The sequence below is a fragment of the Oculina patagonica genome, chromosome 4 (assembly GCF_052425735.1).
Source record: "Oculina patagonica isolate OP01 chromosome 4, crgOcupat, whole genome shotgun sequence".
NCBI lineage: Eukaryota > Metazoa > Cnidaria > Anthozoa > Scleractinia > Oculinidae > Oculina > Oculina patagonica.
This window is the reverse complement of record NC_135761.1, coordinates 29641994-29669690: the sequence shown is the minus strand read 5'-3', so window position 1 is coordinate 29669690 and position 27697 is coordinate 29641994. Positions and strand designations below refer to the sequence as shown.

Genomic DNA, 27697 nt, shown 5'->3' with positions numbered 1-27697 from the left:
TTGTGATTCATAAGAACTTAAAAAAATAGATTTTGTTTTGGGAGGATCTTCGGTTTTCAGTCCCACTGAAACAAATTAGGTATAAACAGAGAATTCAAGGGAAACTCGCGTAGACGTTGTCTTGCAAATATTCTAAATATGTTTACTTTTAAATTAAATTGTATATGTTTTTGAGTAATAAAAATTAAAGCTGCGTTTCATATCAAACGAAGTATTTTCAAAGAAGTAGAGCGGTTTGTTTCGACAGCGAAACTCGCACGTCGGGCAGTTTGTTGTAATATGTTTTAGTCAGGAAAATTCCTTAACAATTGAAATATACAGCCAGCTTTTTTAAATTTTGCACAGACGTGAATTGCTTCATTTGTGAACTGCCGGGGAAGATCGAATTTGAATAGCAAGCGAAGATTGCCGTATGGTGTGTTTAGTAAGCGGGAGCGATGAAAGGCGGGCAGGCTACAACTCACTATTTGCGTCGAAAACGGTGTGCATTTACTAAGATCAATTTTATTTTCCGCATCTCGGTCACGCAAATAAGAGAATGTAGAAACTTCAAGATTGCGAGACATGTAAATGCGAGCTTCGCTTTCTAAACAAAACAATTCTGCCTCCTCATATGAAAGGCGGCTTTATTTTAACGATATAAACCTGAATTAATTTTCTCTTGTTACACAAACATTTGTACAATTTAATTTAAACCTGAAAAAGTTCATGCTATGTTAGCGAGGAGCTAGCGCTCAGAAAGAAGTCGTCAGCAAATTCTATCCGCCGAGATAGACAATTTCACCTGTCGCCTGCTAGACCACAAATTTCTTCTTTTATACTTTTGAACTTATAAGGATCAAGATTTGTGGCGAATCTGTGAAGGAAATGCTTTTTTCGACTCGAAATGTCCCACACGCTAATATAAACTTTGTATTTTTTTTTCTCAATCAGTGAATTTTAAAAAAAAAATAAAAAAATTGACCCCGACCCCGACCCCGGCCCCGGCCCCGGCCCCGGCCCCGGCCCCGGCCCGGACCCCGACCCCGAGTCGGCGTTTTACCGACACCCCATTTTGTCTTCATTGTTGGCAAAATGATTTGCATATAACTAATTTCCTTGACTGTAATTTGTACTCACACGATCATGGCGGTGTTTAATCCTTACTACGCTCTCGGAATTCTGATCGTAACAATTTTGCTGTCCTTTCCATTGTTGATTTCAGGTAAGTGGTCGGTTCATTGATGTTTTGATTCATTTGAATAGAAAAGCACGCCATCCTTCTACAATGTTGTACTTTTTACCGCGATCGTTTTAGCTTTGAGCTTTTATTCTTGTGAGAAAATCACGCAATTTTTCGTTTAAAAAATATCGGTAAAAGAACTAAATTACTTAAAGAATTGTTTTCTTGTACCTATAGTATAAGCGATGTTCTTTTATTATCGAAGTTGAAATGCACGCTATTTACATGTGTTTAGTCTTTTATGAGATAATTCCCTTCTCTTTTATCTTTAACACGTTTTATCTTTTGTGCCTCTTGTTTCTTTGAAAGCAAATGAACCAGACAATAAAATCAGTATTTTTCCTTCACAAGAATTTTATAAAACGTTTTATTAAAAAAAAAGGAAAACGGCGATTAACCCATTTAAGAAGCTAATCTTCAGTGCGTGTCCGAAATTTACATACCCGACCGACTTGTAAATAAACATTTGTTACTCTTTTTTACCAGAATATATTCTCTTACTCGATTGAAACTTTTCCCCGAAAATGAATTTGTCGAGCCAAAACATCAACCGATGAATGTCATTCCTTTTATTTTTTCGACCGATCGCACTTTATATATCTGCAGACTCGTAGTTTTATGGCTAGCACTGATTTTTTTTCCTGTCATTAATAGCAAAGCACCGAATCATGTGATAAGTTTTAATATTGCGTCAGCCGGTCTTTTTTTCTATTGTATCGCTTCGAATCGAAGACGTTTTCAACTACAATTCTAACACTTTTTTTCTTCACTACAATAAGTAGCAGATCTCATTATCCAAGCGTTCAGAGTATACTGGAGCCACAAATAATCAGAATTATGGCGCAGTTCGCTTGGGAAACCGCTCTTCTTGTTTAAACACGGTTGCATTATTGCGTCCACGCAAGTGTCTTATGTACAAAATCTCTTTGGAATTGAAATATGAGATTTTTTATCAGTAAAAGCAGAAACCGTTAGTTAAAAATTTGGAGGGCTCTCGAAAATCCAAGTATAATCTCTACTTTTCGTTACAGAATTTGAATATCAAAACAACATGTAACAATTTTCCGACATTCAGTCTGTTGGAAATTCATTATTTTCAGATTAGCACCTTTCTAATAGAAAACGTCACATAAATTGAACAAGACAAAGTTTGGGCATTTTCCAACAGAGAAAAAAAATCACACGATTCTAATCGTGTTCTAACAACGAGAACAACATCTTTTTAATTTACAAATATAATCCGACGAACAAACTGGTACGCGCACTTTTTTTGTAACAAGTTTTAATTTCCGTTCTTAAATAAGTCTCTTCAAACACAAACAAACTCAAACAGACTACTACTTCCTTTCGTTTCTTATTGAATATCAACGCTATTCTTCAGATCCGCGAAAAATAAGTAAGTTATTTCCCTGGCATTATTTACGGTATTTTGCGTGACTGATATGACGCTGTGAAGGTTTAGTTCAAACAGGTTTTTTTTAATGATATACTCGCCGTGACACGCAAACCAGCAGGTGCAGTGTCAGTCCACAATAGAATTGTTGACTGTTTTGTAGTGCAGCTGGAATTAATTTTCCACCTGTGGGTAAAAGATCCTCTTTTAGGAACAAAAGTTTTGGTTTCCTTTCGTCCATGTCATTGTGAGATAAGGTAAAAAACGAGGATACCTTAAATTCGAGCCACCTGAACTGCCAGGATCCGAGCCAGAATTCGAGCCAATATCCGGTTAGCGTAACTTGCGCACCGGTTAGCCTAAATAGCACTCCGGTTAGCCTAAATAGCACTCCAGTTAGCCTACTTTAGCTTAGGTTGCTTGCAGTTAGCTTTTATAATGGGGCTAGGATCCTAGTTCGGATCCTAGCTCGAAGACTGGCTCGGATCCTGGCTCGGATCCTGGCTCGGATCCTGGCTCTATTATTAGTTTATCTCGTAACAAACAAATGGACCAGAAATTAATTCATTTTGACAAAACGGTTTTTAATTAAGTGACATAAAGCTAAACCAAAGTAATCACTCTGGCCACTACAAACGACACAACAATCCAGTGAACCAATCAAAATTCGATCATAGCAAATACATGTAGCCGGCTGAAGCGCGGGAAAACGTGCGCAGCGAGTCACGATTTTTCTGACTGGATGCGAAAGTGGCGCGAGTATTTTTATGAGCCAACCACAAAGCGTAGTAATGGAAAAACCAAACAAATATGAATGCGAATACTTTACGATAATCAATCAGCCACTAGCCTGGCACTTGAGCGATTGTGCGCCAGTTGAGAAACTACTGCTCACAGATATTAAAACGAGGGCGAGTAGTCTAATTGTTTCTACAGAATCCAAAGTGCGGGAAAAGATGGCGGCTGTATATTTTACCACAATACATTGAACCTAACGCAGCCAACTGTCAAAAGAAGTTGTATCTTTTGCGAACGCGCTCGGTCTTCGAACGAGAGCGAGGGATCTGGAGCCAATGTCAAAACTGTGAGTGGGCATGCGAGGCTCGCCAGACGATTGGTGCTTCGCGCCTTTGATAAGCGCTTTTCCCGACGACTTAAGAGAAAAAAAAAACCGACTGTTTTGCAGTCTAGGGCACCTAGAAAACCATGTGTTTGCGAAATCCGTCCCTGTACTAACAACAGTGTTCGTGTTGGTTTGAAGTTTATGGAGGTTCCGTGCGCTAATAATTATGGGTAAATGTACCAGTCACCATCTTTTTCGGTATGATAGATTGTACTGAGTCCTAAACCAGCAATGAAATAAGGAATAATCGAGTCTTTGCCCCTCATCACCTTTCAACCGTTAAATCGTTTTGTTCTATTTGCTCCCAGGCCTTATTCAGCCACCGACAGGTATTACAATCAAAGCAGTCAATGGATCAGATTTTGTTGTCATATCATGGAACTATCAAGCGAATGTAACATTATACAGAATACTTTTCAGAAGCTTCAAATCTCTCCATAACTCAAGTATCCCGCCAGAGGATGCCGGCCCTATGTCTGTGTACTGTTTATCAGATAACACCACATGTAGTTATTGCGTATCAAACATCAACAAAGGGGTTTCTTGCAACAAACTCAACAGCGAGTACCAAGTTTCCCTGATTCAAAGCGAAATGGATTTCGAGAAACCTGTGAGTGTAAACGTGGAAGCTTGTAGCGATTTCTTCCCGCCAGCGGATACTTGCACGCATCGAAGTGGATGGAAAAATTACACTATTCCGCCTGGAGGTAGGTCACATTTTGACAATAATTGTCAATTAAATGATCACGTCACGGGTGAGGAATGTTAAAAAGTTGGCTGTATTTTGGCCGAAGTTTGTTGTTTGTAATTCGTCATCATCTTCCTTGGTTTTAAGTTAATTTTACTTTTTTGGCGATTTTTTTCCTAAGGTAATTTCGTACATCAGATCATTCCGGGATAGCGGAGGACCTCGCTATCTCAAAGCTCCTCGCTTTTTGAACAAAAGTCATTTCAGATTACAGTATTCAGGCCCATTAACGCAAAGTGATAATTCTTCTTCTAATACTTTTTATTTTAGCACCCAGTCCAGTGAGGAATGTACTCGCGCGGCCATTATCATCCAAGACAGTTGAAGTCACGTGGTCTCCGCCCAATCAGACGCGAGGGACACTCGTGCTGTACTCTGTGCTGTACAAAACAGGAAATGTATGTTGATTGAAACATTCCTTTAGCTTGGTATAATGTATAGCTTCTCCGCATTTTGTTGGTCATAAAATTAATTGTATTGTCAGCTTTCTTTTTGGGACAAAATTAAAGCGAAGGTCTTTATATGAAGAATAATTCAGTTTCAGATTTACTTTCACACCCAAGCGATTCTTTGATAGCCACTTACGCCACTAGAGGACAGGATAACATAACATTTCACTTGTCCAACGCAAACGCAAACAACATATTATACACGCAAGCCTAGTGCGCTTGTTTCGACCTACGTTTTTAAAAATATAAATGAACAAGATGGAACTCAAAATTTCTTTCACTCAAGTTTACTTTAGGAGCGAATTAGACGGTACAATTTTGCCTAAGATTATCGCATGCGACACCCTTACGCCATGACTACAACACGAATCGCTTCGTATAAATCAACCTACCACATCCTTACGACAGACACGCGCGCGTGTAAGAGGTTCTAAGTCATTTTGTAAGCCTGTCGCATGTAAAAAAGTCCTATCTTATAAATCGTCCTTATGCTTGTTTATGTTTACCTTACATGTTTGTATTACAGCATTAGAAAAATAAGTAGTTCAAGTAGTTCTGGGGCCGAGAAACATCCGAAGAACATGTTTACTACAGCGAACTTACGTCTCTGTTCTCTGATAAAAACAGCTTTAAACCTCCTTGATTATCTGTTTTCATGTTGGTGTTTTTTTTGTTTGTTTTCTCTAAAGGTTGAACGATTTCTTAACATCAACAACAACTTTATCTTATGTATTTGTTTATGTTTTACCAGAATAGAGAAAGGGGTCAAGTATTTAAACATGGCACAAGGGGAATTATCACGGGCTTGACTGCAAACACAGTTTACAAGATCTGGATGACAGCGTCGACTATTGACAAAGAAGGAAAAAGATCTGCTTTGACCACTGTTAAAACATGTAAGGGACTAGTTAGCGAATACTCGAAATAACTACAGCGTATTTCGCAAAACAAAAATGATTGAAACGAGTTCTTGTCTCTTAGAATTATAAATATCCATCTAGCCCTAGGCCCTACTGTTAGAACTTTATTTCCGACATCATCTCCCGGGGGGGGGGGGTACTCCCTATAATGGCCTATACGGGGAGGCTCCGCCCGAAAGGGGTACCTTTTTCAGGCTCCAGGTATATAAAAGGGTAGGGATTTCACAAATTTAGGTATATGAAAGGGTAGGGAAATCTGCCATAATGATATTTTTAAAGGCCTTTACATTAAATATTTCGAGCCGACGCAACTTTTGGCTGTATCGTCTTAATTTATTAAGCGCTACATAAAAATAACAAGAAAACTTCCCGTTTTTGGTAAATGTGATGTCGTGTAGGTATATGAAAGGGGTGCCTTTTTGCAATAAAAGGTATACAAAAGGGGTACCTTTTCTATCAAAATGGTATATAAAAGGGTAAGGGGTTGGATCTCCGGGCGGAGCCTCCCCGTACAAAACTTTTTCGAGTACCCCCCCCCCCCCCCCCGGGCATCATCTCTTAGCCCACTCTCATAGAACCACACTAGAAGCTAGGAAAAGAAGTTGCTGTTCTGGATTTCGCTGCTAAAAATGTATGTTTATCAAACGAGTGAGGTTGATATAGTCTTGTACGTAGGAGCTATTTTAGCATAAGGCAAGAGCGTACGAAGAAGGAACACGCTCTTACTACTCACGAAAATTGACACGTAGTCACTGAGGTGAAATCATTTCGATATTTCAACAAATTCTCTCAATAAATACACTAAAGAAGATACCAATGGGGAGAATTTAATTATGTGAATGGAACTGAGTTGTTCCAAGGCACGCCAGGTTAAATATTTTAGGTTAATGTATAAACTGTTCTATTGGTTGATTTTGTCTCAGATGAGGACGAGTGTGTTTCCGGTCCGTGTCACTACGATAGTACATGTCACGTGGATGGAACCTCTTATAAGTGTGAATGTTCAGAGGCCTGGGAGGGAACAACCTGCAGCAGTAAGTGTTACTATGGCGACGGTTAACCTGTATTTAACAATTATTCCATGAGGATGCGTTGGATATGAGATGGTAGATAGCCACCGGGGCGCGTAGCGCCGAGTTGGCTATGAGTATCTCATATCCAACAAGTGCGAGTGGAATATTTTTTTATTATTAAAAACGCCAGGAGCCCCCATGGGCTCCCGAAAACGCCCAAAGAATAGCAATATATGAGCTCCACGGCAGTTCTCGCCGACGTGTACACCTACCATATTTGTTGTTCATGGTTTATGAGCCCATATACCATGGCCTGTAAACCAATCAAAACTCAGGAATTGCAATATACCATAGCTAGTTTTTAATAAATAAGTATGGCTGTCGCATACATGTACGTAAAATATCTAAAAACAAATTAATAGTCGTGAATAGCTTAAGAGGATACACTGCGCTCTCTCGATTCTAACTCGTTCGGCTCGTAATAAATTTCAACTAAATAGAAATATCATTTACTTTTCTTTCTATTCTACAGATCCTAAAGGGTTTGCCGTCACGAAAAAGAAATGCATTGACGCGGAAGGAGAGAATAAACCTTCACTTTATGTTAATGTCACCTTGGAGTACTGCGCTGCAAAGTGCAGAGAAAGTTCAAGGTAAAAACATCGCCACATTATTCAAACTAAATGCGCTAAGCGAGCAACAACTTTCACAACTACCTGATGCAAAAAACGAAACGCCACGAACAGCAATTGCTACATAAGTAAGCAATAAGCACAGGCCAACGAAATCCAAAGTCTTCTTTTGTATGTCCTTTTACCTGACTTTTATAGCATGGCTTACACATTTCAACTAAAGCGTTGAAAAGTAACTAGACCTGTTAAATTAACACTAAACTATTTTTTTCGTTATTTCTACTTACATTAAAAATCGCGTATAACAACCTAAACTTTAAAAACCTATTAGGCTAAATTTTTCATTTTAAACCCCCTTTTCATAAGAACTTATTTAGCCTAAAATTTTCAATAGGTTTTTATTTTACAATAATAAAGGCACAAATGAAAATACAGAAAAAAATTAGTCTAGATATGCATGCTAGCAGTTTGGAAAGATAAATTTACTGTATGGTTATCGTCTAAACTGTATTCTAGATAATTATTTATACAGCAACATATTCCATAATCCATATGCCCTGTAGTAGCTATCTGTGCTGATCGCTAGTGCTCCTATCAAATTAAGAACCTATTTAAGAACCTAAGTAGCCTAAAATCCCACTAAATACCATTTCTTTAAGAACCTATTTAGGCTTAACTGAAAAAATCTAGGTTCTTATACGTGGGTTTTTACTGTATTACGTGAACAGCATAACTCCCTTTCTTCTTTTCTTAGTGTTGTTTGGGACAGCCTAAGATCCGTTGACACCTCGAGAATTTTTCCTAGACTTTGTGCAAAAAATGTACCTTGGTTTTTTAACATTTTCTGCTACATGATAGTTTTTAACAGAACTGTTTAAATTTTCTTTCAATCATAATTAAAATCAGAGTTTATAAAATGTAAATCAAAATTGATTTTTTTTATTTGAGTAAAAATCCCTCCCGCACTTTGTTTTTTAATCCGAGCATTCATCGAATTCTAACAAGCTGGCTGTTCATGTCCACCGTTCTTAGTTTGCATGCACTATATCATCCATCATTATTCAATCATTTGTGTACAACTCACGTTGCTTTTTCAAAAGCTTTTCCGTACCATATTAATCTTTCTTCCCATTTAATCTGCATTTAATCTGCAGTTGTAAATCATTTGAATATGGACTCGGATATATCAGCAGTGGTACATTTCTGAACACCCTATATAAACAAGGTCTTGGCCAGTGCAAGATAGAAAGTGTGGACACGTCACACAACAAACTGACGTCTTGTTACTATGACTACTACGAGAAGAAACCGCCTGTGTCCGCGGGCTCACAAGGATCTTTATCAAACATGGCGCTATTCGGAACGTTGCTTGTTGTGATTTCCATGCAGGCTTGGTAGATGCTACAAGAAGCCTTTGGAGCATGAAAATGAATACACGGACAATTTTCAATGAAAACGTGAACAATTTTCAGTGATGTTTTTAGTGCTCGCACTTATACGAATTATCTTGAGGTCATTTAAAAAAACATTTTCCAAAAGATGTAAAAAATGTTGGTAAAAAGCTGTTAAAACTACATACACTAAACATTTTTCGATCATTGAAATAATCATCAGAGTGTCTGTTCTGCAAACAAACTGCGTGTTCTTATATTATAAAAAAGTTGTTTCTTGAAAAGTGCTTAGTTGTTATCTACGTTTTTGCGATAAGTTTCGGGAATAACCCCTTCATCCGATTTGTTTTGAGCTATTTGATTTGATTTAATTTCTATTTGACACGAGCTTTGCGACTGATAAAGGGGTTATTCCCGAGACGTATCGCAAAAACTAGATAACAACTTTGCGCTCTTCAAGAAACAACTTTTTTATAATACTAAAACATTTATAGCTTGGGGTTGAATGAAACTCAAGTAACGCCAATTCCCATAGGGATTATGTAAGTTGAGATTTTTAAAAACAGTTAAGTGTCTTTCGCAGGTTACGAAAGAAACTGGAAATTATGAAAGCAACAGAAAATGTCGCTTTTGAGTAAGTTTAGCTTATCTTAGCGAGCTTCACTGTAAAAAGTAAATTTCCTAATATGTGACGCAAAAGGGACATAAGTTTTATCGTACTTTCATCGTACTTTGTTTAATTCAGCGGCGTTTTAAATAATGAATTGTAAGATATTGTCCTTTGTAAAAAATAAAATATTAAAAAAATGGGAGAAAATCAAGTGGTATTATAGCGAAGCTCCTGCGCGCAAAGCGCTATGGGTAATATACGCGCTGGATTGACACAACTTGTTTGGCTCTACCAAGAATCTCGACAAATTTTGTCTCCACCAAATTTTAAAATTGCCAATACGTATTATTGGATAACCACAAAGTGTCAATTACCACAACTCGGGGTAAGAATAATCGTCGCTATAACCCGTTTTGATGCTTTACAAAAATTCGTCCTGCTCCGAGCCATGACTTCGACGCTTTTGAAGATTGGTAAGGCTTGACAAAATTTGGTTGGGCAAAAATTACAGTGCGCACTTGTAGAACGGAACTGATGACAGATATTTTTGCAAAATAAACACAAATTCTAGTGACTATGGTACCATAGGTATAAAGAAGATTATAAAATGTTCGATGAACTACGTGCTCTATGATTGGTCAGTGTAAGTTTCATAAAATCTTCGAAAGTATTACCTCATAGCCCAAAAGGACTTACACAGCAACAAAATAAAACACCTGCAATGCACAACAAAACACTGTTCCATTTCTGCGGCATGCTGCAAACCGGTATTGTATTGTTTTACTACTGAGAAGGTCCTAGAATGTAATTATGTCTATAGTTCGGCCGGGTATGCTGGAACCATTTACGGCAGACAGGGTAGCTACGTTACACGGTTAATAAAATAACATAAATTAATACATCGGAATTGACAGTGGCATTTTCACAAAGTGGCTCTTCATCTACTGTTCCCGATCGAATTGGAATTTAGAAGTGTTGGTTTTTGTAGACGGAGGAAAACCGGAAACCCCCGGATAAAAACCCTCGGAGCAAGGACGAGAATCAACAACAATCTGAACCCACATAAAACGCCGGGTCCGGGAATCGAACCCGGGCCACATTGGTGGGAGGCGAGCGCTCTTACCACTGCGCCATCCCTTCTCGTAGATGGATATGCCAAGTAAAAGATTAGAATATGACTTTCAGACTTAACCGTGTAGTTTTGTTTGTGATACAGACCCTCTATCTAAGCTCTGGTTGCTTTTTCACAATCAAAACTCAATGTTAACGTTCGTGTTTAAGTCCGATATATATCGCCCTTGTTACACAAGTTTATTGAAAGCCGAGTTTTTAATTGGACGGAATGTAGTAGATTTTTGCGAGCCAGGTCACTTAAGGTGTTATTCTCTGGGCATGTTCTCTAGTTTTTCTCTTTTTTTCCCCTTTTTGTAGTATGTTAATAATTATCTATATTTAAGTCTGGTAGGCGCGGTGGCCTAATGGTTAGCGCGCCGGACTCCGGAGCGAACGTTGCGGGTTCGAACCCTGGCAGGTGTCACTGCATTGTGTTCTTGGGCAAGACACTTTACTCTCATAGTGCCTCTCTCCACCCAGGTGTATAAATGGGTACCGGCGAAATAATGCTGGGGGGTACCCTGCGATGGACTAGAATCCCATCCAGGGGGGAGTAGAAATATTCCTAGCTGCTTAATGCTAAGAAAACCGGGATAAGCTCCGGCAGTTTGCGCCACTTTGGCGCGAAGCTGCCCTTTATATATTTAAATTGTTCATATACATTTATGTATGTTTTTGTGATTAACAAAATTGAATGAAGTTAATAAAATACAAAAAAGAAGAAGGGTGTTAAGTTCTTCTGGCCAGTGCGCGTTGCCAGGGAAAACCTGGTTATAACCTTTAATTACAGTTTTAAATGCGTTTGTACCTTAAGGCTGCGTTGCAATATGTCCAAACTTTTGATAAAGCGCCACAGTAGAATGTACTACAAATCGTGTTTATTGATGTGGAGTGGATACTCAACTTGAGTATGATTTAACTGCAATAAAACACGCCAAATACTTAAATACAATATTCTACCGTAACTGATGCGAGAAAAAAAAAAATGAAAAAAAGAATAAGAATGAGCTACTTTGCTGCTTTTTTGGTTTTGTTTTTCGTTAACAAAGAAAGTGTTATCCCGACGCACTTATAGCGCTCATTAAACATTTTATGACACTCTTTTAAAAGTGAAATAAATAAGCACTATTCGGCCATTTTGGATGCAAAGTCAGAATGAAGGTGATATGCGCAGGGTTGATGAAAACAGGGACCTGCAGTCTACTGAGAGCTTTAACAGTTCTTGGATATAACGTGTACAAAGCTCCCGATGGTTTAACATTTCACCAACAACAATGGTTGGATGGTTTCGAAACAGGTCAGCTTCCTAACTTCAAAGAGATTTTCCATGGTGTCGACGCCGTCACCGACCATACAGCAGCATTTTGGTTTGAAGAAATTTTGAACGTCTTTCCAGAAGCCAAGGTCATTCTAACAGTCCGAGACTCGGAGGAAGTTTGGCTAAAAAGTTGGCAAGAGCATCTTCGCATCTCAGACAAACTGTTGCCATACTATACGAAAATCGCGCCTACGAGAAGACGAACGCAGCATTATTTTGACACTATGTACCGCGCACTTGTTGGAAGCAACAATCCCGAAGCTGCTGCGCTGTATCGAGTGAAATATCGCCAGCACAACGCGAAAGTTAAGGCGGTGATCCCTGCCGACAAGCTTCTTGTTTACAACATCAAACAAGGCTGGGAGCCATTGTGTGAATTTTTGGGATGTGATGTGCCTTCCATTCAGACTCCTCGCGCAAATAGTGGCCATTCCCTTTCCGAGAGTCAAATGGCGAGGGAAGATGAAACAGCCAAACGTGAAGCAATTTTTATTTTTCTATCTGCAATATTAAGCCTTCTTGTAGCTTTTTTTCTGTTATCTGTTGAAATTTCGGTGTACTTAGGGGAATAATTTTTTTTTACAATATTTGCCTTATTGGTATAAAGCGCTTCAGTTTCTGAATAAGCTACACTTAAAAAAAATGTCAGTTCGGGTTTTTGAAAGATCGCGACACGATTTACTTGGGCTATTTATTTGAGCCCTATGTATTAAATGCTTTTTCTGATGCGGGTTGAAAACTTAAAATTTTGTAAAGAGTGTATGGGATCATTTATTTCCCTGGGTAAAATGTGTAAACCTTTTTTAAAAGATCTTTGAAAGAACCGCGCCGTAAACTACATTTACATCTGTGTGCTTTTACCATTAGTATTCACTGCCGTAATTTTTTTTTTGTGGAAGATGGAAGGATAGTAGTTTCCAAAATTCCCAATTCGGACGGTTCTAAATTTGTATAATGTGAAAAAATCGAACAGAAGCTAACCTAATTGCAATAATGGGCTAAATAGGCCATTTCCGAGTTACCATTTGCCTCTGTTTCAAAACGAGTCTACGTGCGAAACCATTCAAATGAAAATGAGTTAATTCAATAAATAAGTCATTCAAACGATATGCTTGAAATGGCTTCCCTTGAAATTTGCCCAAAGAAACGGTCTCAAAACGTCTTAAAGTATAACGAAATCAATTTACACGATTAATATGTGTACAGATATAAACTCATGAGTTTCCTATCAATGCCACCAGCTTTAATGATTAAGCTAAAAAATTCATATTCAGCTTTTTTCATTTTTCTTTTAAATATGACGTTATTGCAATTAGGTGTACACGGGAAAAAAGCGAAAACGGAACATTAACGGCGGTAAACAAAAGCCTAACCCAGATTAAAAGTGGGCTAAAACACCAGGGATAAATCCTTTGAAAATAATTTTAATCGAAAACGAAAACTCAAGTACGAAGACAGTATCTATTTATTTAGCGAACGATCAACAGTACACAGCAAATTATTTAAGGAATAATTGAATCTATGTTCTTCTGCTTAGCACAGTGGTAAAATATTCTGATGGCGGGAAAAGATGGCGACATGCTTCAAATTGCAAACTTTGAGAGTCTGTGTAAGTCTTCGCGCTATTTTCTGATTGGCGAAAAAGAATCGGAAAATCCCCGAGTGATCTCCGAGTGGTTCTTCGTAGTCCTTCGTAGAGTTGCCGAATATTGTACTCGTTACTCGTTTTTCTCACTAATTGTCGACTGTACTTGCACTTGCGAGTAAAAAACAATTTTATTAATCATCCGCATTTTCTAACAGTGATTCACTGAGAGCTAAATCCCAGTAGTGTTCTACTCCGTATTTTTTGAGGTGATCTCTCGCCATGGTTTGCATTGGACATAACTTAAACTTCCAGTCACTAAAGTTCCTCTCTTGGTTGGTGCCCTGTGAGAAGAAGAAAATATGAATCAATATCAATAACCACAGGCCGGTACACTCTCTTTTAAAAAGCGCTGGGAAAAGCGTCACGTGACCATCCAAGTAAAGAACCCTTGTCGTTCCTCCTCGTTTATTAACTAAGTTTTCCACAATCGGCAGCTTTAAACTATCTGGAGCAAGACACTTTTAAAATGTGAAACACATACAGGTCCTTATCTGTAAATTACAGGTTATGATTTTAGACTGAGTTACTAAGTTTAGCACACAGAGAGGGACTAGTCGCCCTACTCCGAATAGTGTGTGGGTTCTTTAACGTCCCCTGCTATAAGACTGAAGATGCAGGAGACGGGACCTACGGTTTATCGTCCTTTTCCGAGAAGACTAGAGTATCTAACCATTTGCAGATGTAATTACAAAGGCAGGCGGCGGTTAAACAAGGGGACAAGCAAAATTTCATGGGACTAGGCGCAAGGACCAAAATTTGGTAGCTGCAACTAGATTTTTTGACGAAAATGGTAGTTCACACGAAGGGACTTGGTCCCCGGGACTAGTCGCAGGGACTAATCCCATCGTGTGTGCCGACCTTTACAACTAGAAGAAAGGAGGATTTTTGTTCGTGTAATCTAGGTTTTCTGCTAAGTTAGATTCCCAATATAACGTATATAGTGCGTCAGTTTTATTTTACTCATCATGTTCAGATTCAGAACAGCAACGCGGCGGTTCCTGCTTGAGTGACAAAAACGTAACGCAACGGTTGCTCCGTGACAATTGTTCTTCCTTTTATGTATAACAACTCTCACAAAACTACTCGCATCCTCGTACCCACGGTCTTCGTCCCCTTTGACCAACGGTGAGGAAACGACGAGCGACCCTGAAAAGTTTTGATCGGAAGTCCGAAATTATGCCTAGCTTTCAAAGGCAAGACACAACGAACTTCTTGGTGTTTTATTTCCGGTCGTTTTTTTTTTTCAAAACCAATCAAAAACGATCCACCAAAAAACTTTCGAGAATCGCTCGTTTCGTCAAGCTTGCGCAGTGAGGAACGTAGACTCTGGGTTCGAGATTGAACTACTCGTAGACAGATTACGATTATGTCTGAAAATACCAAACCAGAAGAAAACTTCGTATTTTTACCTCCCAAACAAGCACACAAGGAGCAGTTTTCTTGTTCGCTACTTCTTCGTCATTGTCGTCATCTGAATCTTTCTCGTCTTCCCATTTGATTCGATGCAGCATCAGTCGTTTGAATTTCTTCACTGCTTTTGGACCTCCCTCGACAACAACAATGTTAACATCTTTGTAGAGGACAGCACAACCTGAGGATTAAAAAAAGGAAAAACCAGCCGAGTCAAACCCGCAGTTCACGAAACAATCGAGTTGCTCCAAGAAAAACGTTGCGTAGGCAGTTGCAAAAAGAAAGTTTGGAAAAAAATCAGGTTCGAACGAGATTCAAGCCAATGATCTCAGCGATACCTTTTTTCAGCCTTTATTTTGGCAACTGCTTTATTGAGTCGTTACATAACTGTGTTGCTCTTTCATGTATTAATCAATCAATGTACGCTTAACAAAGAGGCTACTGGAATGTTCGCAGAGGTGTTAAAGTCAGTATTATGTTTGCTGAAACCAGCCACGTTTTATGTGCTTGGTCATGACAACTTTGGTATCTGCTTCCTAAACTACGACTTCACTTTTAGAGCTTGTATGTCACGGGCTGCAAACCTTCCGTTTTAAAGGGGCAGTGTCAACAACATTTAGTGCTACTTAAAAATCCAACGAAGGTGTTGTTATTAATTGGAAATCCACAAGTTGTAGCCTGGCCTTGCTTAAAGGTACTCTCCTTTTTGTAAAAATCGTTAGAAAAGTAGGTAGGAAAGAAGTGACCTAAAACTTGAAAAAGTCTGGCCAACGTTTTGATCACGATCTATTCACATCATGTAATTCCAATGTTGTTTAAAGGTTTTTTTTGTCAATCAGTAAAAGTGCACCCTCGTAATTTTAGGATAGTTCACACAAAAACGTAGAGCTCCGCGATACTGTCCCTTTAAGTTTACAGACTCAACTTACACACAAATAATATCTAGTAAGCGTTTTCATGAGCGGACAGGGCGAGCATACCTGTTAAGTAAAGCTGTTGTGCATTGATGTCAACTTTGTATTTTCGCTGGGGGTTTTTCAGCTCTGTGACTCTGAACACTGCCACATGCACACCAAGGGAAGTATCCTCTTTTAGTTTACGGACCGTTTTTTCACGCCGTGCATCAGGAGTAAGTTTCCTGGCCGCATTAGCAGCTTCATGAGCTCTGCAAGAAATAACAAGGTTAGATAAAGGTGCTGGAACAGTTACCATATTTATTCGAATAAACGCCGCCGCGTTAATTAAATTTTTCTTGATTCCGGTGCGGCGTTTGGTATTGGACACAAATTTTGTGTCCACAACAAATGTTGCATGTGTGGGCAAACAGGGAAACATTATGTCTGAAACAATGTGACCTTGCTACAGCCATCATACGTTTCCTCTTCCTCCATGATATTATTTTGACAATACAAGCAAATACAACTTACTTTTGTCTCTGCGCCATCTGTGCTCGCACATGAGCTTCAACCTTTGTTGGATCTTGGACTGCTTCATTACCCAGAACTCTCATTAAGTTGGAGATTTTAACTAAAAGATGGTGGAAAAAACAGAATACAGAGAGAGTTACTGAGAGCCAAGAAATACCACTCTGATAATGCACATGTAAACTACATGTGATCTGCTAAAAAAGCATGTAAAACATTTTGTAAAGAATTGTTGTTGACTTGTAGTTGATTAAACTAAGAGCCCGGACGCACTGGGCAAATTTTTGTTTATTTTGCGAAAAAATCTGTCACCAGTTCCGTGAGACAAGTGCGCCCGGTGATTTTTAGATCGACCAAATTTTGTCCAGCCTTACCAAGCTTCAAAGGCGCCGTCGTCCTGCCTCGGAGCAGGTGCGTCAGGGCCCTAACAACCCACAAAAAATAACTTGGAAAGAAGGTATTTTGCATGTTTTGAGTGCTTCAGTAGGTCAAAAAGAAAACAGTTGAACTGAAAACTTTCCAAATTGTAATCTTAAAAATGTTGTAGCCTATTGTCAACTTGAAATTGACAGGTAAATTAACCGCTTGAAATTCGATAACAAACAAACCAAACTAGAGAATCAATGAACAAACAAACGAGTGAACAAACACAGGGAAAAAAGACAGATAGTTTGAAGAAATGAATTGATCACCAGAACTAGCTGACAAGTAACAACATAAAAATTATTGTTTCTAATACCATGCATCGACATATTTATTTATTTTGCATTGTTGAACTATGGTAATGGGAAAAGCATCGAGAAAGTAAAAGACTTAATAACATGCAGACTGCTTGTAAGCCTTTGGCCAAGGATGGAAATAGAGAAAAACAGATTTCCATCCCTCTTCACTCATTACAGGAATACACTAAATGGTCCTCAATATTGATTATTTTTCTCACCTTTGGGAGGCGGTGGCGGTTCAAGACCAAGCCTAATTTTTTCTTGTTTCTCTTTTTCTATCTCTCGTCTTCTCTGAGTGCGAATTTTCTTTCTTTCCTTCTTTGTTAGCACAATGGGTACAGTTGGAGCTTCTTTGGGTTCAGCTAGACAGTGAAATTATCAAACAACTTAAAATAAATATTTTTCTTATTGAACTTGTTACCTTAAGGTTACTGTTGTTAGCGGCTAATAATTTTAGCGATTTTGGTGAAAATCAATTTAGACTAAATTTGTCTTGGTCAAATTTAATACTTGTTAAATTCAAGTACCCCCCTCCCATCCCAAAGGAAAACAATCTAAACCATAGTCGACTTAAAAAATTATTTGTTCAATTTCAACATGTAAACAAGGTCTCAGAAAGGGAAGCAAATGTATCTACTGTTTTAAAGATGAATTTCAGCCTGTACTGCGCAATCACTGCTTGCAATGTTTATGTGAGTCTCACACAAAGCAATGTTTACTACCAAGGTAAAAAATTCTGTGACAAACTTACCTTTTTCTTCATTATTAGCACCAGATAGCCTTGTATAAAGGGTTGGTCCAATAACAAGAGTAGGGTAGAACCTCGAAATCTGATTTCAAACAGACATTTCAGCTCATCGGAAATTCTTGAACGAAATTTCGAACCGTAATGGCGGACTAAAACTCTTCATGTATGCTATTACCGAAGTGTACGTTTTAACCAATTCATTAAACAAAAACGAAAACAAATCACGAGTCTGTGTAGCACGGACTGGAATTCAGCTTTAAACTTTATACGTGTACATGCAACAAACTGGGTTTTAACAACCACCAAATGTAAACATGCTTGGTATGGTCATCTTACCAGGAGGATGTTTCTGTACGGGATGTTCCACAAGTGACGTCACACCACCAATACTGTCCTCTACATTATCAGCGTCTGCATTAATGTATTTTCCCCCAGGTAAGATATTTGAATCCCACCATTCGACATCTGGGACAATATCTTCTTGAGCTTCTTTTGGCGTGATCAGCGCAAGTTTGGTTGCTGATGAAATGCCTGTTTTCTTTGCTGCTGCTGCAATCTCTTTTTGAAGTTTGTCCAACTGGGTCTGTTAATTGAGAATAATGGAATTATTTCACATACATGGGTATGATTTATTTTGTCTTCTTTATATACACCAAATTGAATAAACGTTGACCCTGTGAAAAGCATAAACCCCGAATGATAAGACTGTCTGGGATTCAGGGTAGACAGCAGTGCTCGAAATAAGCGGTTGTCCAGTGGTCCGAAACAACTAAAAGTGCGTTCAGGCAACCAGTTTTTTAGAAAATTATAGGCCTGATTGCCCGAGATAAAACCACCGGACAACCAGAGAGCTTACACGACCATGATCACCCAACAGAATAAACAAAAGAAGTTATAAATTTAAAACATGAAAATAGCTTTAAATACTTCTCTTCTAATCGATGGAATCAACCACAATTCTTAGAAAAAGGAAATCGAAGGTTGTCTAGTTTGTAGAGTTCAATTAGCCAGCAGGATAAGCTTGCCGAGTTGTTTTAATTGAAACATTTACAGACCTTGTCGAAATATTTTAGTGCACGCGTGTTGAAGTGTCAAATTAAATTACGCATGCAGTTTTACATAACTTCAAAATTCACAGTATCTTGTCGCTTTTGAATGTATTTCTTACCTTCATCTTGAATGAAATTCAATTCTGAGCAAAGTTTAATTCAAGCTTCTTTTATATTTCAGTCTTTAGTTCGGAGTTTTTGGCTTTTTTTAGCGAACAGATTTGGCATCCACGTGTAATCCGAGATGCATCTTGTCTGAGAATAATTTATATTTAGCTGTTTTGAGTTTAGTGTGTTTTTGCGGGTGTAGGGATTTATAAAATTACTACACCGCTTCTCAAAGCACAAAGGAGTATTTTCATTAACGTTAAAAGTAAGTTTAAGTGTTGTAGTCTTGTTTAGGATGAGCTGTTTACACCGCTGTGAATGTAAAATAAATCTTATTGTCTCACAGCCTGAGAACAAAAAACATGCAACAATACGGACAACCAAGTCCTCAGCAGGGCAACCAAACTCAGGGATTAGGTTGTCCGGCATTTGCCATAAGGACAACCTGGATTTTTTTCTAATTTCGAGCACTGAGACAGCATTGTAAGTTTGGTAATATTCCATTTATTTATAATCAAGATAGTTTCTTTCTTTGAGAGCCTTACAAGAATTATTTATGCAAACTGTCTTATTCTGTCACAGACCACAATAAATACTTTTTTCCAATTAACCAGTATACATTTGGGTCACATTGTTTATGGTTTATGCTTTTCATGGGTCAATGTTTCTTCAATCAGGTGTATATAAAAAGATTAAGGACAGATCTTGTTAGTAGTTTTAAGAAAACAAGGAAAGTATTGGTTTGGCAGTAGGTTATTTCATGAATTGTTAAAACTTAAGACTTAAACATTTTAAAAAAGAAAAAATCCTTGCAAGGTAAGAGTAAAAACTGTAAATAAAGGATGCAAAAATTAACATAACCATATTTCATGTACTGTACCTTAGCTCTTATTCTTTGAGCTATTTGTTGAAACTTTCCTTTTTCGTGAAACTTGAATCCTCTTTTACTTCTTTGTGCTGCTTTTATCCTAAAGAAAGAAAAAAGAGATCAACAAAACTTCTGTAAAGTTCCATAAAAAGCTCTGGGCTTTATGCCATCTACATGTAATATGCATTTTTGCAGAAAGAAGAATTGGCTAGGCTTATATTTCGAACAGTGCAGTGCATGATAAAACTCTCTAAATATATGACCTAAAAAGAAACAAGTTGTTATTTGGGCAATCAGTAGTTAACATGACACTAACAAAAAACGTTTGTAACTGGGATTTCACGCGAAACAACAGCCCATGACATTCATCCCGATTACCATAGGCGTACGAGGCGGGGGGGCGAGGGGGGCTGCAGCCCCCCCAGTTCTGAAAGTTTTTCGGGCAAAATGCTTAGAATTCGGGCAACAAGCCCAGAGAAAAATAATAAAAAAGCCGACAAATCTCAACATTACGTTCAAAACGCATTGCCTCAACAGAAAAAGTATTGGAAATATACCGCACTTTGTGGTTCAAAAGTCTAAATTTCTCATTTTTTCGTTTCATCTGGCAAATTGATAAAATCATGTTCGATTTTTCTTGCAAATTCTGCGTGACCCCTCAATTGGATTCAGTTGCAATCATTTTGAAGTGAGTGGGAAATCGGCGAGAGCGACCAGAAGTTTGGTTTTTCCATAGCTTGAGCGTTTGCGCGTGGTGGATCGATCCAGTGTAAGACTTTGAAACAAAGCTGTCACAAATGCAATGAATTGACTTAAATGTTAGGTAACGTTCTAAGAGCTAGTTCACATTTTCAACGAAATGTTGTAACCCATTTATCCCTGAATGTTTCATACGCTTTTCTATAACTTTCAAGTGGGGGAAAAACAATGTAAACTGGCTCCCCCAAAATACTTTAACATTTGCTTACTAGAGTGAATAAATAAAATATTTCCGAAGAAAAGGATTCAGTAAATTGCATATTGACATCTTTGGGCGGGGCAACGCCAAGAAATTAATTAAAGAGCTATCGTTTTCTTTAAGCAAGCAGGCAAGGTTTGTACACAACTATTTCAATTCACGTTTTATTGTCCATTTTTATGCTTATTTATTCGGCTTTTAACGCATGTCAAATTTTTCGGGCAATAAGGTTTCCGCCCCCCAGGTCCGAAGGTGCCCGTACGCCTATTCCGATTACATAGAAATTTTAGAAGGAAATGTGAACAAAAGACAACAATGCCTTTTCTTGGAAGCACTACATGTACATCCTATCCATTTATTCTGTAAATGAGAATGTACATTTTCCACAAGTCTACTTAACCTTGGAAACATCCCTGGAGACCGGTGGCATATAGAAACTTATTATGCATGAAGTGAACAGATTTACCTCTGGTCAAGGCAACAGAGAGTTGCTGAAAATATAGTTTTTATACATTTTTTCAACATGTTTTAAGGTCATTGCCCTGAAATAGAACTAAACACAATTTTTTAACCAAACTTCGCCTACTGGTTTATAACTTTAAGGGGACTTAAATTTTGAAATAAAAAAGGGGGGTCACCAGATTCGTTTAGGAGCAGGAATACCTTGTATATTCCATATAATTCCTTTAAAATTCCTCTGCGAGTACTAGCAAAGTACACGTTTTTAGCGATAATTTATTTTTCAAACACAAGAATTGATCTGTTTTCATTTTACAGAAAGAATTTGATCGTTACACACAAAATATGAGGAAAAATTGATAGGTCACCAGACTCGTTTACGAGAAAGTGACAATTTACTTCTCTCAAGGACTAAGCCACATAGGAAAAAGCCGCCATTTTGTTTATGTGCACGCGCTCGCGCGCGCTTATTACCCGTAAAATTCTGCGCAGTAAGGATGCGCAATGCAATACAGGGCAATGACCTTAAACCGTTTTAGAGTTTAAAGATCAGCTACACACCGTTTTTATTAGCATCAAGAAACAAGTTATACATGTAATATCATCAAATTAACAGAAGACATCCCCGAAAATGTTGTAACAATGTAAAAATACAAATTAAACAAGAGCGACTCATAACAAGAAATCGCAAAATATTGTAATGAAGATTAAAACCTTAAGGTACTACATTCATTGCAGCTCATCATTAGCGGGCTTTCTGCATCTAAGATGTGCCTTATTTCCTGGGGAAGGTGTGGGTCTATTTTGTCTTCTTTACAACCAAGAACACAGTTGATGTCAATAGAAGTCAAATGAGTTTTTTCTCACCCCACTCTAGGATCAAAATATTTGCTTTCATTCAGATCTTCAGGAGGTTTCTCAATCTTAAACTGTTCTGCTTTCTTGGCGCGGATGTTGGCCTTCAGTGTGGGCATTCTGCTGGTCAACTGAATGGCTCTTCCTGCGGCGTCCACAGTACGACCAGACTCATCCAAGATCAAAGCTCTAGGATGAGAGCCGTCCTCTTTTATAGCACTCACTGAGATTAAACCTGATTTAATCAGGTTCGCTCCAGCACTTGTAAGGCCTGATGTTGAGAACTAAAGAATTTTACAGAATTAAACATAACTGAAACATATGCACAGTTCTTACATACCCTTCTCCCCCAAGGGCACAAAATTGCTCCTATTACAAGAGCCCATGCCACTACCGGTAAGTTTTCCAGTTTGTCTACCAAATCCTGAAAGTTACATCTAGTCACCAAAAGGAAAACTACAACATGGCTTGTTACAGTGGAACCTCGATTTAAGAACCTCTATAGCGAAGACCTCGATATAACGAACGATATTCTTTGACCCAGTAATAGTAAAATGTTCATGAGAAAGTACCTTGATATAATGAAACCTCATTATAGGGAACAAATTTTGTCAGTCCCTTGGACCTTCGTTATATCGAGGTTCCACTGTATATTACTTGTGCAATGATCTATGGTACAATGTTAACCTGAAGCCTGGTACACACTGAAATAAAAGTCGAGTGCACTGAGGATTACATGTAAAATATACTGAAAAGATAAAACTTAAAGCCCCAAAGTGTCTTTTTAGTAAAAGGATTGCGAAAAAATGTTTTATTTGTTTTTTAAAAAAAAAATGACAAAAAATAATGATCAATAATGACCAGGTCGCTGCGTCCAAGAACACATTTGTAGAATGATGTGACCACAGAGAGTGAAAACACTAAACATTTCTCATTCTTTAAGCATGAGCAAAAAGTGACTTCGTCAGTGAACTTCCCATTAGGGAAACTACTCGTCGGCGAAAGGACCGCAAACCATAGATACACAGTCCATACGAGGAAAGCAAAATGACAAAAAAGTTGTTCTTACCAGATTAGGTTTGTTGGCAAGCTGAGCCTGGATCTTGGCTTGCAGTTCAGCAGCTCTTTTAGCTTTTTCTATTGCTTCATTCATCAATTCCTGCTGTTGCTGTATACTGGGAACACTCTGTACAACAATGGCAAAAATATCAAGTTATGTACATGTTTACATGTTTTCACATGTACTTGTTGTTTACAGTTGATTTCAGTTTACTTTGGCCGCCCGCTTTGCGAAGTTCGTTGGGAGATTGTAAGCTTTGTTACGAGGTTGCCAATTTTGTTGCGAGTTTGCGAATCAAATTGCGAACTTCGATACAAAGTTCCCAACTTCAGCTCGATTAAACTTCACAAGTTTGCTAGTTGAAGAGACACAAGACTTGTTGTTTGAAAGTCATGGTTAGAACTTGCAAAGCGGGCGGCCAAGGTAAACTGAAATCAAATGTTAAACAATGGATGGCTAAGAAAGAGCAGAGAACAGACTCAAATTGAAATATATACTAGAATGTATTTCTGCAGGGCTCAACATTGTGACCTGTGGGGCTGCCAATGCAACTAGATTTGATTCAGTGGCAACTTACTTTTCACATCTGGTTGCCAGTCTAGCCACAAAGACAACATTGAGATGACATTTTTGAGATTCTGGCCCTGCAGACATCAACTCCCTGGGTATAAAGGGGGACTAGCAATGATCACAGGGAGGTGCGATGGCCTAATGGTTAGTGCGCCGGACTCCGCATCGAGCGGTCTGGGTTCGTGGCCTTGGGCAAGACACTTTACTCTCATAGTGCCTCTCTCCTCCCAGGTGTATAAATGGGTTCCGGCATCATAATGCTGGGGGGGATACCCTGTGATGGACAAGCATCCCTTTCAGGGTGGAGTAGAAATATTCCTAGCTGCTTAATGCTACAGAAACCGGGATAAGCTCCGGCAGTGTGGGCCACTTGGCTCTAGGCTTCCCTTTTTTTTTACCAATGATCATCAATGAAAAATATCATCGGTAAAGATATCGGAATTCTGTCTTGAATGCCCCAAGTAAGGACAAAATGTGTGGTTCCAGAAAATATCCATACTCCCCCCACAGAAGGGATTGAAAATTCCAGGGAGGAGGGGGGGGGGTCACAAAGACCCTAAACTTTAAAGCAATGTATGGAGCTAAACCGAAATTTCCAGAGGGGTGGGAGGGTCATAGGGCAAATCCCTTCCGTGGTGGGGGGTATGGATATTTTCTGGAACCACACAATCCATAATTTACACCTCTTAGTGAGACGACAAGCACACCCATCCCTCTCATACAGGATTCCACCCCCCCCCCCCTCAGGGTTAGCTCATGGTATTGTTACTACCATCACTTGCATCTAAGCATGAACACATGACATCAGAACATGATTAAATTGGGTATGAAACTTGGCATGATTGGTCATCTTGAAAGGCATATACATTTAACAAAGATCGGGATCAGTTCCTTTGAAGAAGTCTCCTATATCCATTTTGAAACCAACATGTGTTAAACTTTTGGCACAAAAGTTGCCGTTATGGTCTGACAAACCTCAAAAGTTTGACGACCAATCATGCCAACGTGGTTGGCACCTTTGAACTGGCATACAGAGGACTTATTTTAGGTATGAATAACAAAGGGCCTTAGCGTAAACCTATAAAAAAAACTTGGCATATCTTCGGCGTGGGGTGTACAGTACCGCTCAAAAGTAAGTTACCACCCTCTCGCGAGACGCGATTCTCGTCTCGCGAGACGAGACTCTCGTCTCGCGAGACGAGATTCTCGTCTCTCGAGACGAGACACTCGTCTCGCGAGACGCTTGTAAAAACTGCAAGTTCACGGCTCTAACTTCTCTCGAGATTTTGATTACCCATTATTAACCAAACATGTAGAAAAAATAAGCGAGCGAACATCGCCTAGCAAAGATTACCTGTGGTTGAAAACAGAAAATGTGCCGTTTGACATGTCGACCATTCAAGCGAGTTCTTTCTTCCCCGAATATCGCTTGAATTCCAAAGCAAAAGTCTTATTCAAAGTTGTATGTTTTGAATCGAAATCATTTCGTCCGTGGCTATCTAAATCACGGTTTTCAATCAAGTAAAGTAACGCTTCGAAATTTATCGAGCGATCTTTGCACGGCTTTCTGGCGGTAAATTTCGTCTGAACCCTGTAGCGGCCAAATAAATTATATTTGATCGGTTCAACAAGCCTACTTTCGAATACTTGTTACATATGCTATCCCAAACTGAAATTTAACCGTTACCAAGAACTTAAAAGGCTAAACAGAACAAGCGAACTCCGTATTCGTAGTTACATTCTTACAAGTAATGTTGACAAGTTGTTTATTTACACAGCATTGTCTGGGTCTCTGAGAGAATTCGCGTCATTCTCGAAATGAAAATTTTATCCATGTTTTGCTAGCGTTGAAGACTTCGGGGTTTTTTCTTGTTTACGACATGTTAAGCTATTACAGCCACGAAAAACTTTATAACTGGCTTCACGAGTTCCAGCTAACATTTTTCACACGTGAGCGGCGATGTTGGCGGTAAAATTACTGTAGTTATGTTTGTGACGTTTGAGCACGTTGGCGGGACTCGAGCCGTAGAAATCGTAACACTGATTACGAATCCAGCGTCAAAATTAGAATTGAGCGAAAAAGAGACATTCATTCCGCTCAAAATAGTACTAATCGGTAAAAAAATCTAGCTGAACGGCGAATAAACTTCTCGTTGATTACAAGCCGACATTTGCATAAATCACAACTTTGTCGGCGTTCGTCGCCCGAAAGATAACACATTCCCCGCAAAAAATGTCGCCGATTCCTCAATCTTCTGTGAAACTTTTATTTTAATAAACGCTCGCACTTAATGTGTTCTTTTTCATAACTTCACATTACAACTTCCAAGCCACGATTCGGCGGCAAGCGTGATGAAAAGTCAAGAAAGCATAACAAGCGTGACCTTTGTTTACACACCGGCGAAGATTCACCGTCAGATCAGACAGATAAAGATCTAAAGACAGGAAAACCTCGACGGCAGAAAGACTTCGCTTTCTTCATTTTCGGGTCATGTTTAAAGCGAGAGTAGTGCTTTTAACAGGCGTCTTAACCTCTGATTTTTTGATGGTGCTTTCATTCACGTTTTGCATTTTTGATAAGATAAATTCTTTTGCGACGCGACAAGTTTCGATTTAACAGCTTCTCATGCTAGCACGCACACAACATTTAATAAAAACCCGTGAAGATGTTGCAGTGTAACGCAAGTGCTCTGCTTTTGATTTTCGATTTTGAGTTGCTTTAATTCACCTTTTGCATTTGTGATAGAAAGGGAAAGAATATAGTAAAGACCAGCAAAGCGACGACTTTCGATTGAAAAGCTCTCTCGAGTTCGCTAGCACACACATTCATCTCAAATGGAACTTTTCTTACCAGTAAAAAAAACAAACCGATCGTTGCCAACAAATCAGCAACCTTTCAATCAGGCAAAAACTTCGAATTTTAGTTGACAAAACGGCGAAAACTCTCGCGAGAGATTAATCGTTTTCTCGTAAGATAATTGCCGTAATTTATGCCAGACATTTCCGCTTCGTTGATTCTCGCGAGACGAGAATCTCGTCTCGCGAGACGAGATTCTCGTCTCGCGAGACGAGTTACTCGTCTCGCGAGAAACGAGACGAGAGGTGGTAACTTACTTTTGAGCGGTACTGTACATGGAATGCACCCTGGCCAATAAGACCATGTTTTGCATGTCACATGTTCACGCTTAGATGTATAAAGGGACAGTACTTTACCTGGAAGGGTATTGGTTGTGGTGTAGTAGCTTGTACTGTAGGTGCAGCCGCCGGCTGTACTTGCCTTACAACATTCAACTGTTTCTTACGCTCCTCAATTTGTTTTTTCATACTTGCTACCATTTCACTGATCTGGTTGGTACTCAGTGGAGTGGGCCTCTCTGATGTTTCAGGGATGGCAGGAGGCAAGGGTATGTTATCTTCTTTTAAAGCATCAAATCGGCTTTGTTTTCGTTTGCTCCTTAGATTAGCCAAGTCGCTTCTGTCATCTGTGTCATCTCCAAACACATCTTCTAGCGTGCGTTTTTTCGCTTGAGAACTTTTTCCAGACCCTGAGCTTTTGTTGCTTTTCATCTGAGAGACTTTGTCAAACAAGTCGGTAACAAACTGAGGCGCTAAGTCGTCTAAAAGCGACGACAGTTTCTCGCGGGATGAGCTTCTATCCAAGTTATTTGTCACGCAATACAATGCCGCGTTCACTACGCTTTTTTCGTTAAATCCCAGACGTCGCTTCACAGTTTCTTCCACCCATGGTTTTAGTTCCTCTAACTCTCTTCTACTAACAGCCATTTCTGTAATTGCGAACAATAAAACGTTTAAAATCAGCCCGATTATTGTGTTCCAGCGAGGCACGTTCCGGCCGCCATTTTGGAATTCGTTTTTCTGACGTCGG

At 38.9% G+C, this 27697-nt stretch overlaps 3 protein-coding genes across 3 annotated transcripts; 2 read left to right on the top strand and 1 right to left on the bottom strand.

Annotated features, from left to right (window-relative positions):
- Positions 1-1074: 1074 nt before the first annotated feature.
- LOC144652277 (uncharacterized) lies at positions 1075-9708 on the top strand. The gene is made up of 7 exons (XM_078512313.1): positions 1075-1204; positions 4047-4445; positions 4757-4884; positions 5687-5831; positions 6779-6889; positions 7401-7521; positions 8655-9708. Exons 1-7 carry the CDS (start codon positions 1126-1128, stop codon positions 8896-8898), a joined length of 1227 nt encoding a protein of 408 aa, XP_078368439.1. The 5' UTR covers positions 1075-1125; the 3' UTR covers positions 8899-9708.
- Positions 9709-11769: 2061 nt separating this feature from the next.
- LOC144648300 (uncharacterized) lies at positions 11770-12504 on the top strand. The gene has a single exon (XM_078507906.1). The coding sequence runs from the start codon at positions 11770-11772 to the stop codon at positions 12502-12504; it is 735 nt and encodes a 244-aa protein (XP_078364032.1).
- An 875-nt stretch (positions 12505-13379) lies between these two features.
- On the bottom strand, positions 13380-27682 carry LOC144652253 (U4/U6 small nuclear ribonucleoprotein Prp3-like). Its single transcript, XM_078512279.1, has 10 exons — positions 27025-27682; positions 23251-23367; positions 22194-22465; positions 19922-20009; positions 18221-18467; positions 17355-17498; positions 16418-16517; positions 15971-16155; positions 14990-15171; positions 13380-13861 (listed from the first exon to the last, which is right to left on the bottom strand). Exons 1-10 carry the CDS (start codon positions 27592-27594, stop codon positions 13712-13714), a joined length of 2055 nt encoding a protein of 684 aa, XP_078368405.1. The 5' UTR covers positions 27595-27682; the 3' UTR covers positions 13380-13711.
- Between the last annotated feature and the right edge of the window lie 15 nt (positions 27683-27697).

What these genes read in the sequence shown, in the direction of transcription:
- LOC144648300 (XM_078507906.1), top strand. Translation starts at nt 11,770, where the DNA reads ATGAAGGTGATATGCGCAGGGTTGATGAAAACAGGGACCTGCAGTCTA.
- LOC144652253 (XM_078512279.1), bottom strand. Translation starts at nt 27,594, where the DNA reads ATGGCTGTTAGTAGAAGAGAGTTAGAGGAACTAAAACCATGGGTGGAA. An exon ending in ACCGCCACCGCCTCCCAAAG is followed by an intron (nt 16,518 to 17,354) that starts GTGAGAAAAATA and finishes ACCATCTTTTAG; the next exon opens with TTAAAATCTCCAACTTAATG. An exon ending in ACAACAGCTTTACTTAACAG is followed by an intron (nt 15,172 to 15,970) that starts GTATGCTCGCCC and finishes TTTAATCCTCAG; the next exon opens with GTTGTGCTGTCCTCTACAAA.
- LOC144652277 (XM_078512313.1), top strand. Translation starts at nt 1,126, where the DNA reads ATGGCGGTGTTTAATCCTTACTACGCTCTCGGAATTCTGATCGTAACA. An exon ending in CTTTCCATTGTTGATTTCAG is followed by an intron (nt 1,205 to 4,046) that starts GTAAGTGGTCGG and finishes ATTTGCTCCCAG; the next exon opens with GCCTTATTCAGCCACCGACA. An exon ending in AAGTGCAGAGAAAGTTCAAG is followed by an intron (nt 7,522 to 8,654) that starts GTAAAAACATCG and finishes TTTAATCTGCAG; the next exon opens with TTGTAAATCATTTGAATATG.